At 33.3% G+C, this 13,511-nt stretch overlaps 1 protein-coding gene across 2 annotated transcripts in view; it reads right to left on the reverse strand.

Moving 5' to 3' along the window:
* Positions 1–4,224: 4,224 nt before the first annotated feature.
* LOC143079729 (tetratricopeptide repeat protein 12-like) overlaps positions 4,225–13,511 on the reverse strand; it is a 97,540-nt gene continuing 88,253 nt past the window's right edge. For both annotated transcript variants that reach the window (XM_076255276.1, XM_076255277.1), the window contains exons 16-17: positions 4,814–5,036; positions 4,225–4,434 (exon numbers count right to left, since the gene is read on the reverse strand). In XM_076255276.1, the coding sequence (XP_076111391.1) occupies positions 4,359–4,434; positions 4,814–5,036 (299 nt within the window). In that variant the 3' untranslated portion in view covers positions 4,225–4,358. The remainder of the gene's footprint in view (positions 4,435–4,813; positions 5,037–13,511) is intronic.

Below are 13,511 nucleotides of genomic sequence, written 5' to 3' on the forward strand. Positions count from 1 at the left end.
CAAAACAGACATAATAAATAAAATAGTCAAATTATTCTCTTATGGCAACTTCTTGGTCAAATCTATTTATTCATGCTAATTCTTTTATCCAGTGTCTGGCTTTTTTTTTCCAATTGTAAAAAGTGGAGCAATTGAATGAGTTTTTGTTCTCCGAACAAAGATTTTATAACCTAAGAAGATTATATTTTAGCAGAATATTTCTGAACTTATAAAACAAACTTAACTAAATCCTTATTTGTAGTGCAATGGCAAAGGGAGTTTATCAGAGAAGCAAAATCTTGATGGGTTCAACTTAATTGAAATGGTGGGGACCTTGGTTGTAGTAATGCTTTATGTGTTCAAGGAGGTGACAAACACCCAAAGTATCCTACTCAATAAAATAGTCAAATTATTCTCTTATGGCAACTTCTTGGTCAAATCTATTTATTCATGCTAATTCTTTTATCCAGTGTCTGGCTTTTTTTTTCCAATTGTAAAAAGTGGAGCAATTGAATGAGTTTTTGTTCTCCGAACAAAGATTTTATAACCTAAGAAGATTATATTTTAGCAGAATATTTCTGAACTTATAAAACAAACTTAACTAAATCCTTATTTGTAGTGCAATGGCAAAGGGAGTTTATCAGAGAAGCAAAATCTTGATGGGTTCAACTTAATTGAAATGGTGGGGACCTTGGTTGTAGTAATGCTTTATGTGTTCAAGGAGGTGACAAACACCCAAAGTATCCTACTCACTAATCTTAGAGTCATATGACTCGAGTGACTGGTAAAAAATAATGTTAATCTGATTCTTATACCAATGAATGTATATATCATAAACTTGGTCCTCTGTGCACAATTTTATCATCTTGTACCCATCCAAAATGTATAATTGTCAAAAAAATATTTCACTCTGTCTGTTTTGATGTGAAAGTATGACAGCTAATTAATTGTTGTGTTTGGAAACCAAAGTTTGCCGATTGTCACTTTAGTAAAAATCAACAAAGAACCATGGAAATTGAGGTAATATGTGTATAACATGTAGAATAAGAAAAGCTTATTTCAATGACAAAGACATGTGTATTGCGATCACTGGATTTTAATGAGAAATGTCACGCTGAGAGTACTGCATACCGAAAACATGTCAAGGAAATAAACTAGAGGCTCTCAAGAGCCTGTATCGCTCACCTGATTCTACTTGGGTTTTTGAAATCATAAAAAAATATAAAATTTGGCTAAAAGTAACAACACTTGGCCAGCACCTCATAAGGAAAGGAACATTCATGTTATGTTTGATTTCATTCAATTCAGTGGTTCTTTAGAAGAAGACTTTTGTATGCATTTCCCGTAGGGTCCTATGTTAAGCTAAGTCCCCTGCTGGCGGCCATCTTGGATGTTGAATCGGCTACAAAGTAACAACACTTGGTCAGCACCTCATAAGGAATATTCATGCCATGTTTGGTTTCATTCCATTCAGTGGTTCTCTAAAGGAAGATATTTGTATATATTTCCCATAGGGTCCTATGTTAAACTAAGTCCCCCGCTGGCGGCCATCTTCGATGATGGATCGGCTACAAAGTAACAACACTTGGTCAGCACCTCATAAGGAACATTCATGCCATGTTTGGTTTCATTCCATTCAGTGGTTCTCTAAAAGAAGACATTTGTATATATTTCCCATAGGGTCCTATGTTAAACTAAGTCCCCCGCTGCCGGCCATCTTGGATGATGGATCGGCTACAAAGTAACAACACTTGGTCAGCAGCTCATAAGGAACATTCATGCCATGATTGGTTTCATTCCATTCAGTGGTTCTCTAAAAGAAGACATTTGTATATATTTCCCATAGGGTCCTATGTTAAACTAAGTCCCCCGCTGGCGGCCATCTTGGATGATGGATCGGCTACAAAGTAACAACACTTGGTCAGCACCTCATAAGAAACATACATGCCATGTTTGGTTTCATTCCATTCAGTGGCTCTCTAAAAGAAGTCATTTGAATGCATTTCCCATAGGGTCCTAGTATGTTAAACTAAGTCCCCCGCTGGTGGCCATCTTGGATGATGGATTGGCTACAAAGCAACAACACTTGGTCAGCACCTCATAAGGAACATTCATGCCATGTTTGGTTTCATTCCATTCAGTGGTTCTCTAAAAGAAGACATTTGTATATATTTCCCATAAGGTCCTATGTTAAACTAATTCCCCCACTGGCGGCCATCTTGGATGATGGATCGGCTACAAAGTAACAACATTTGGTCAGCACCTCATAAGGAACATTCATGCCATGTTTGGTTTCATTCCATTCAGTGGTTCTCTAGAAGTTCAAAATGTTAAAAGTTAACGACGACGACGGACGACAAGTGATGAGAAAAGCTCACTTTGCCCTTCGGGACAGGTGAGCTAAAAAAGGAAGGTTCTTCTAAATTTGGACAAATTAAAAAACTTTATTTAGAGAAAAAAATATGTTCACAAGTTTTATAATGTCTCGCCTACTTTTGCTTTTAGTGGCAGGCTCAATAACTAGAGGCTATAAAGAGCCTGTGTCGCTCACCTTGGTCTATGTGAATATTAAACAAAGGAAGCAGATGGATTCATGACAAAATTGTGTTTTGGTGATGTTGATGTGTTTGTACATCTTACTTTACTAAACAGTCTTGCTGCTTACAATTATCTCTATCTATAATGAACTTGGCCCAGTAGTTTTAGTGGAAAATGTTAATAAAAATTTACAAATTTTATGAAAATTGTTAAAAATTGACTATAAAGGACAATAACTCCTTAGGGGGTCAATTGACCATTTCGGTCATGTTGACTTATTTGTAAATCTTACTTTGCTGAACATTATTGCTGTTTACAGTTTATCTCTATCTATAATAATATTCAAGATAATAACCAATAAAAACAGCAAAATTTCCTTAAAATTACCAATTCAGGGGCAGCAACCTAACAACGGGTTGTCCGATTCATCTGAAAATTTCAGGGCAGATAGATTTTGACCTGATCAACAATTTTACCCCTGTCAGATTTGCTCTAGATGCTTTGGTTTTTGAGTTATAAGCCACAGACTGCATTTTACCCCTATGTTCTATTTTTAGCCATGGCGGCCATCTTGGTTGGTTGGCCGGGTCACGGGACACATTTTTAAAACTAGATACCCCAAAGATGATTGTGGCCAAGTTTGGATTATTTTGGCCCAGTAGTTTCTAGAGGAGAAGATTTTTGTAAAAGAAAACTAAGATTTACGAAAAATGGTTAAAAATTGACTATAAAGGGCAATAACTCCATAAGGGGTCAATTGACCATTTCGGTCACGTTGACTTATTTGTAAATCTTACTTTGCTGAACATTATTGCTGTTTACAGTTTTTCTCTATCTATAATAGTATTCAAGATAATAACCAAAAACAGCCAAAATTTCCTTAAAATTACTAATTCAGGGGCAGCAACCCATCAACGGGTTGTCCGATTCATCTGAAAATTTCAAGGCAGATAGATCTTGACCTGATAAACAATTTTACCCCATGTCAGATTTGCTCTAAATTCTTTGGTTTTTGAGTTATAACCCAAAACTGCATTTTACCCTTATGTTCTATTTTTAGCCATGGCGGCCATCTTGGTTGGTTGGCCAAGTCACCGGACACATTTTTTAAACTAGATACCCCAATGATGATTGTGGCCAAGTTTGGTTTAATTTGGCCCAGTAGTTTCAGAGGAGAAGATTTTTGTAAAAGTTAACGATGACGGACGACGGACGCAAAGTGATGGGAAAAGCTCACTTGGCCCTGTGGGCCAGGTGAGCTAAAAATGGTGAAATTTAAAAAATAAAATTCCTCTGGATACTTTCTTCTGTTTGTACGAAGCTTCTGTCTTCGAAAAGCTCACATCAATAAATATAAACAATATGCCAAAATTTTATGCACATAGGTTAAGCATTTTTGAGTTAATGTCCCACATGTTGACAACGAACAGAAGGACAGACACACTGACAGTCAACAGTTTACCATAATACATCCTGTCAAAATATTTATAAAGCCAAACAAGTTCAAAGTTGAAGAGCATTGAGGGTCCAATTTAGAGGATAGCTGTCTCATTGGCAATCATACTATATTTCATTATTTTTACAAAGGTAAATAAATAAAGCCCAAGTCAAAACTATGCAATATGTTCACACTTTGGGTACTTACAAACTCTCTTAAAAATAAAAACGGCGAGTCTTGAATATGTTAACAGACAAACCACAGGGAAGTTCTTAAAAACAAATTTATTTTCACAGAAATAATATTATAAAACCAATTTTTAAAAGAGAAATATCACTAATGTTAACAATTATATCTTATATACACTTTGAAGATAATGTAATACTTAAAACAAACAAATTTGCTATGATGTCTTGATGTAGTTCATACAACTGTGTAGTATTTCAATTCCATGCAATTCACGTAACTTTTCCAAATGCCTGAAAATGAAAATACACTCTTATATTAGTTTATCTATATAAAAATAATGATTTATTTTTTTGTTCATTTAAAAATGTCTAATTGATGTGATTTTTTTAAAAACTGATTTGCAGTTGGATCATGTCTCATTATTATCCATGGCTACAAAAGAATAATTTCTTTTGTCAAACTAGTACATTAATGGAAATGTTCATGAAAAATGTATGCATTGCAACTTCGTAAACACATTGGAAGATTAATTGTGGAAAGTTAATTGTTGATTTTTTAAATAGGATACAAAGCCTAAATTTTTGATGGATGTCTAAGGGTATCAGATAATCAGAGAAAAAAATTCACATTGTAGGCAAACACAGAATACTACAGAATTTATGCACAAACCTGGTATCACCCTGAGCAAGTTTTGCTATAAGTATAGCACAGTTCTTCTGTAATTGTGGGCGTTTTCCATCTCTGGCTAATACAAGAAGATCCTTCATAATATCTGTTTTTGTAAGAGCTGCACACACTTTTGGAATTTGTGTGCAGTGACCTAAACAAAGAGCTGCATTGCCAATTACACTTTCATCACAACTCTTAATGGATTTAACCAAAGTACCCAAACCTGAAAATGATTTAAACAAAAAAATAAAACAAAGTTATAGCAGATGAAATAGTTATTCATTTCTTCATCATGTTTGCCACAAAAACTATGATGGGTCCTGCTATTGATGTTTCTTGGTTACTTTTATGATCAAAGTATTTTGTTGTTTGAATATTATGATAGAATTTGAAGGAAGATGTTACAAGATGTATCTGCAATTTTTTTATTTTTCAAGCACATAAATGCAAATACACTAAGATGAGCTGTTTTAGTGTACTAAAATATACCTTCTTTATCAATAAAAGTCACATTAGTAAATGAGGAGGTAACTAGACTAGAGGCTCATAAGAGCCTGTGTCACTCCCACATCAAACAAAGGAGACTTTCCAACATAGTAGATGAGAATAGACTTCATAACAAAAATTTCTATTCTATTGATCTTGTATTACTGATCTTTTAGTCTGTTTAGTTTCTCTCCATCTTCTTTAGTTTTTGCTCAAAACATAAAAGAAGATAACAAAAAATCCTCATTGAAGGATAATCACTCTTATGAAGAGTGACAGTCTACTTACTTTATTGTCAAAATTTCACTTTTTAATAGATCTTGCCTTTGCTGATCATTTTTGTGATTTAAAGTGTCTATTTATCTATTAGGAGTTGTTGCCCATAAATTATAATTTATAATTTATGGGCAATAACTCCTAAAAGAATTGTCTAACAGTTTTGAGGTATATAGACAATTGGTAGAGCTCATTTTTGTAAAAAATTTTGCTCCTTTCAGATTTTCTCTATTTATAACCGTTCAAAAAAAGATAGACAAAACTTGCATTTTACCCCTATGTTTTATTTTAAGCAATGTCTCCCAGGTTGGTAAGAAGATGTGGTCATCGAACACATTTTCTAAACTAGTCACCCTAATGATGATTGTCACCAGTTTGGTTAAAATTGCTTCAGGCATTTCAGAGAAGATTTTTGTAAAAGATTACAAAAAGGAGAAGGTTCACGGAGGGTTAAAATTGGCCCTGATTTTTTTATGTTTTTTAAATTGGGTCAAAATATTCCAAATTTCATATAGAAATACTTGTGATAATACTATTAAAACAAGATTATTTTTTCTGGCACTTTCCTTTACAAATTATCGAGCTATGACCTCTTAAATAAACACAATTTGTAATAAGAGGTAAATTTTGGTACTTTTTCCCCATAATTCTAATTGTTTTTGGCATAATTTACTTTGGCCGCCATCTCCGATCCAAAAAGTTTTTATATTAATGAAATCTATATCGAAATTGGAATCTTTTGGTTACAACACATTTTGGATCGTAGGTGGCGGCCAAAGTGTTTCTAAAGCTTTTAGGTCTGAAAAATGCACAAAATCATCATATTTTGACAAAATGTCCAAAATGGGCTTACTTTGGAGAATATTATGTACTCTTATGAAAAGAACTGATATATTTAGCATTTAGACTTTTGAAATAGACCCAATTACGAACCAATTTGAGACCTTTTTGGTATTTTATGATAAAGTTGATATTTTAGGCCATTTTGTGCCATAAGTGAACCTTGTCCTTTACAAAAAATTGTTAAAAATTTACTATAACATGTATAAAGGACATTAACTCCTTAAGGGAGACATTAAAATTGAAATATCTTTTTTTAACTCATCAGTGACCTATAATATTTATTATTTTTTCAAGTAAGCTGTACTTAAACTAAACTATTGTAAAATTTAATCGATTACTGTATTTTAGTTCTTCTTATATTTCGATATTACCTTTTTTTCTCCTATTAGTTCAACAGAACAAGAGGCTCTTAAGAGCCTGTGCCGCTCACCTTGGTCTATGTGCATATCAAACAAAAGAAACAGATGGATTTATGACAAAATTGTGTTTTGGTGATGGTGATGTGTTTGTAGATCTTACTTTTACTGAACATTCTTGCTACTTACAATTTTCTCGATCTATATAGCCTTGGCCCTTTAGATACAGAGGAAAATATTTTGTAAAATTTACAAAAATTTACCAAATTAATGAAAATTGTTAAAAATTGACTATAAATGACAATGACTCCTTAAGAGGTCAACTGACTATTGTGGTCATGTTGACTTATTATTAGATCTTACTTTGCTGAACATTATTGCTATTTACAGTTTGTCTCTATCTATAATAGTATTCAAGATAATAACCAAAGACCGAAAATTTCTTCAGCAACCCAACAACCAGTTGTCCAATTCATCTGAAAATTACAGGGCAGATAGATATTGACTTGATAATCAAATTAACCCCTCCCCTACAGAAAAATAAGTTGAGGGCCAGTTGATGGCCATATGGTGGACAGTTGAGGGCTAGCTGTTTTAAGCAAAATAGTTGAGGGCTAGGTGTTGAGCATCTTAACTCAACTCAAACCTGGCCAAGCACTGTATGTTGGATAGATGTCGCTCAACTGGCCCTCAACTGAAGCTGGCCAATAAGTTGAGGAAAAGTTGAGCAATTGATCTTTGATTTTCATATAGTTGAGCAAAAGTTGAGCTTTCAGACTTTGAAATTTTTGTAGTTGAGCAAAAGTTGAGCATTCAGACTTTGAAATTTTTGTAGTTGAGGAAAAGTTGAGCATTCAGACTTTGAAATTTTTGTAGTTGAGGAAAAGTTGAGCGTTCAGACTTTGATTTTTTTTTAATAGTTGAGCAAAAGTTGAGCAATTAGAAATATGACCTAGTGATATAAATGTTATGTGCCATCTGTTTTATCTGTCTTTAGTGCAAATGGACAGGAAGTATTATTATAAATGTACACAAAGTTTGAGGCAAAATTAAGGGAAGCACATGTTTTCAATTTTATACATTTTTCTGTATTATAACTTAACTAAATCTTTGACATAAAGATAAAAAACAAACAGTATTTCTTTTATTATAAGATATCAAATATTCAAGATTTAGGTAATTAACAGTTATTATTAAGGGCAAATCTCAAAGTGATCACACTGTCACAATACCCAAAAGAACCTCAAACATTTAAAATTTGAACTGGGTTTGAGCATGCACATGGCAAGTAAAGATGTCTTCTAGCTATCATGAATAAAATATGAATTTTACAATGAATGTAGATAAAAAAAGTTACAAATAACTGTATTGACATTGAAAAGTGCAGTGTATTCTTCTGATGACATGACTCTTGGATTTAGGAAGATTAGTGTTTAACACATATTTCTGGAAACATCTTTTGGTAAGTACATTGGATTAGATTTGATTTCCACCATTTTGAATAAGTGTATAATTATGCTCTTTTAGTTCAAAATAGTGATATTTAAAGTGTTTTCTTTATAAACTTTAAAGAGTGAAGAAAAAAATGAGAGAATATATTTATGCATTAATTTATATATTGTCAAAATGTGTAAGACAGGAGACATGTTTATTTTATTATTAAGACAATTTGTTTTAGAAAGTATTACTAATAAAATAAGAATATTCTAATATAATGAATTTGGTATAAAACTAGAGATCTATTCGTATTTGCTAGATAACTTCTTAAAAGCAAGGATAAAGCATTCATGTAGTATGTTGTGAGTTAAGATCTTTCAGCAGTATTTTGGCTATACACAATTTAAATTAATTTTTTCTACAATGTGTAGTCATCAGTTTTCAATTACCACATAATGCTCAACTTTTTAAGACCTAGCCCTCAACTTTTAATGACCTGGCCCTCATCTATTGGCCACCTAGCCCTCAACTTTTAATGACCTGGTGCTCAACTGTTGGCCAGGTAGCCCTCAACTCTAATTGCTCAACTGTTGGACACCTAGCCCTCAACTATGATATTTTCTCAACGTTGCTCAACTAATTTGCATAAAGTTGAGCACTGATAGTTGAGGGCTACCTAATTTGCATGGCAAAAATCCAGCTAGCCCTCAACTGGCCCTCAACTATTTGCTCAACTGATGGCCAGCTAGCCCTCAACTGGCCCTCAACTGTTAGCTCAACTGGCGGCCAGTTGAGCAATGCAGTTGGCCTAGTGATAATTTTTTCTGTATGGGGAGCTGTCAGATTTGCTCTTAATGCTTTGGTTTCAGAGTTGTAAGCCAAAGTCTACATTTTACCCCTATGTTCTATTTTTAGCTATGGAGGCCATCTTGGTTGGTTGGCCGGGTCACTGGACACATTTTTTAAACTATATACCCCAATGATGATTGTGGCCAAGTTTGGTTAAATTTGGCCCAGTGGTTTCAGAGGAGAATATTTTTGTAAAAGTTAACGACAACGCCAGACGCCAAGTGATGAGAAAAAGCTCACTTTGCCCTTTGGGCCAGGTGAGCAAAAAAAAATAGCGAAATCCTATATTTAAAAAAAAAATTGTAAGGGTTCTGTGGAACCAAGTATCTTTGCTGTTTGCATTTTGGCCACAATCATGGTAGGCTGAACAAAAATGAAGAAAAAAATCAATAAAAATATTCCTATTGATACAATCTTTTGATTGTAAGAATCTTCTGTCCAAGTTTGATAAAAACCCATGATATTTTATAAATCAAATAAATGTTTTAAAAACTTTACCTGCAGACTGTATGTAAAGTTAACTGGAAGAAAAATTAAGTCTAATTATAAGTAAAATACAGATAAACAGGTACAAAATTTGAACAAAATTTCCTTCTAGATAATAGCTTTTTATCATAAACAAGCTTCTGTCACAGTTTGGTACAAATCCAGGATAGTATAAGAAAGTTATTAAAATTTTAAAAACTTTAACCTCAGAGTGAATGAATTATTTCCTGGCAGAAAAACTAAGTTCATTTATATGTAAAATAGGGGAAAATTGGGTTTTTTTTTACAAAATTTACTTCTGGATACTATCTAAGGATCATTAACAAGCTTCTGGCCACATTTGATACAAATCCAGGATAGTTCAAAAAGTTATTAAAATTTTAAAAACATTTACCACAGAGTGAATGTAATGTTTCCTCACAGAAAAACTACGTCCATTTATAAGTAACCAGATGCTTCGCAGGGCGCAGCTTTATACGACCGCAGAGGTTGAACCCTGAACGGTTGGGGCAAGTATGGACACAACATTCAAGCTGGATTCAGCTCTAAATTTGGATTGTGATTAAATAGTTGACAAAGTATAGGTTTCTGACACAGAATGAATGTGGTCTAATGAACTTAAAATATTAATCAATTTTTGATGAAATCAAACAAAGTTCAATTTTGGACCCTTTGGGCCCCTTATTCCTAAACTGTTGGGACCAAAACTCCCAAAATCAATCCCAACCTTCCTTTTGTGGTCATAAACCTTGTGTCAAAATTTCATAGATTTCTATTTACTTAAACCAAAGTTATAGTGCGAAAACCAAGAAAATGCTTATTTGGGCCCTTTTTGGCCCCTAATTCCTAAAATGTTGGGACCAAAACTCCCAAAATCAATCCCAACCTTCCTTTTGAGGTCATAAACCTTGTGTTAAAATTTCATAGATTTCTATTCACTTTTACTAAAGTTAGAGTGCGAAAACTAAAAGTATTCGGACGACGACACCAACGTGATACCAATATACAACTAAAAAAATTTCAATTTTTGCGGTCGTATAAAAACCGAAAAAAATGGAATTTTATTATTACAAAATTTACTTCTGGATACTATCTAAGGATCATTAACAAGCTTCTGGCCACATTTGATACAAATCAAGGATTGTTCAAAAAGTTATTAAAATTTTAAAAACATTTACCACAGAGTGAATGTAATGTTTCCTCACAGAAAAACTACGTCCATTTATAAGTAACCAGATGCTCCGCAGGGCGAAGCTTTATACGACCGCAGAGGTTGAACCCTGAACGGTTGGGGCAAGTATGGACACAACATTCAAGCTGGATTCAGCTCTAAATTTGGATTGTGATTAAATAGTTGACAAAGTATAGGTTTCTGACACAGAATGAATGTGGTCTAATGAACTTAAAATATTTTGTTTGCCTTTGAGCAATTCACTATGCTGTTGAATATTAATCCTCTCCAAAAAATGTTTGAAGAAATTTTCTTTTTTAACCCCCCCACCCCCCCCTCCATTTTCTTTCACACCCCCCTTTCCCTTTTTCCAAAACTGATCTCAATTCAAATTTCTAATGGAGTTTTCAACAATAACTACTCCTTTAAATACATCATAAAATATTAAAAGGTAAAATAAAGTGCTTGTTATCACTGAATGGTAAAGATTGTTTTAATTTATCAGTTGGTATTGAAAGTGAATATACATTGTATATTGTATAAAACAATGATTTAAGTTGATTCAACTACTATTCTGGACAAAGAAAGATAACTCCAATTGAAAATTTCTTGCTATTGCACAATATTGTGCAATTAGATATTTCTTGCTATTGCGCAAAACTGTGCAATTGAAAATATTTGCTGTTGCACAATACTGTGCAATTGAAGATTTCTTGCTATTGCGCAATACTGTGCATTTGAAAATTTCTTACTGTGCAATTGAAGATTTCTTGCTATTGCTGAATACCGTGCAATTGAAAATTTCTTGCTATTGCACAATACTTAATATAATAATTTTGGATCCTGATTTGAACCGACTTGAAAACTGGGCCCATAATCAAAAATCTAAGTACATGTTAAGATTCAGCATATCAAAAAAGCCCAAGAATTCAATTTTTGTTAAATCAAACTTTTTTTTAATTTTGGACCCTTTGGACTTTAATGTAGACCAATTTGAAAACGGGACCAAAAATTAGGAATCTACATATACAGTTAGATTTGGCATATCAAAGAACTCCAATTATTCAATTTTTGATGAAATCAAACAAAGTTTAATTTTGGACCCCGATTTGGACCAACTTGAAAACTGGGCCAATAATCAAAAATCTAAGTACATGTTTAGATTCAGCATATCAAAAAAGCCCAAGAATTCAATTTTTGTTAAAATCAAGCTAAGTTTAATTTTGGACTCTTCGGACCTTAATGTAGACCAATTTGAAAATGGGACCAAAAAATTAAGAATCTACATACACAGTTAGATTCAGCATATCAGAGAACCCCAATTATTCAATTTTTGATGAAATCAAACAAAGTTCAATTTTGGACCCTTTGGGCCCTAATTCCTAAAATGTTGGGACCAAAACTCCCAAAATCAATCCCAACCTTCCTTTTGAGGTCATAAACCTTGTGTTAAAATTTCATAGATTTCTATTCACTTTTACTAAAGTTAGAGTGCGAAAACTAAAAGTATTCGGACAACGACGCCAACATGATACCAATATACAACTAAAAAATTTTCATTTTTTGCGGTCGTATAAAAACCGAAAAAAATGGAATTTTATTATTACAAAATTTACTTCTGGATACTATCTCATGATCATAAACAAGCTTCTGGCCAAGTTTGATAGAAATCCAGTATAGTTTAAGAAAATTATTAAAATTCCAAAAACTTTAACCACAGAGTGAATATTTGTGGACGCCGCTGTGGACGCCGACAGAATGTAGGATCCCTATATCTCGTTTTTTTTACTAAAGTCGAAAGGCTCGACAAAATAGTTATACCCACAAGCCCCATTAAGACAAATTCATATTTTTTTTTTAATAAGTTATATTCCCAATAGATTTCAGGAATCCATCTCTTAGGCCCGAGACACAGTTATTTCGTAGTGCATTTGTTTTAGACAATGAATTCAAATTAAAAAAATCGCACCTGCTCTTTCTCAAAAAGATTTTACAGTGTAGTGTACTACCACGGAGACAAATAATATCAAAATTATAGAAACTTCTTCCAGCTCTAACTCAAAATATTGACAATTCTGTGTTAAGGGGATGTAAAATTCAGTTTGACTGCTTCAGAAGTGATAAAATTTGACCTTTTTAAACTGGACCAAATCACTACTAACATAAAGATTCAGCACCCAAATTTTTTTAACATGTTATTACATCCTTCTACTTAATATTTCATGCATTTAATATCAAGAAATAAATTGGGAAAGTGCATCAAATAAAACATGCAAGTTATACACTGTTTACACAAGGGACTATATTCGTAGACAACGAAAACCAAAGGACGATAACTGTGTCCTTGGACCAGTATCCAGAATTAAATTTTGTAAAAATAAAATTACATTCACTCTGTGATTAAAGTTTTTGAAATTTTAATAGCTTTCTTAACTATTCTGGGTTTGTACCAAACTTGGACAGAATAAAATTGAGAATGGAAATGGGGAATGTGCCAAAGAGACAACAACCCGACCATAGAAAAAAACACAACAGCAGAAGGTCACCAACAGGTCTTCAATGCAGCGAGAAATTCCCGCACCCGGAGGCGTCCTTCAACTGGCCCCTAAACAAATATATACTAGTTCAGTGATAATGAACGCCATACTAATTTCCAAACTGTACACAAGAAACTAAAATTAAAATAATACAAGAATAACAAAGGCCAGAGGCTCCTGACTTGGGACAGGCGCAAAAATGTGGCGGGGTTAAACATGTTTGTGAGAACTCAACCCTCCCCCTATACCTCTAGCCA

The sequence above is a fragment of the Mytilus galloprovincialis genome, chromosome 6 (assembly GCF_965363235.1).
Source record: "Mytilus galloprovincialis chromosome 6, xbMytGall1.hap1.1, whole genome shotgun sequence".
Lineage (NCBI taxonomy): Eukaryota > Metazoa > Mollusca > Bivalvia > Mytilida > Mytilidae > Mytilus > Mytilus galloprovincialis.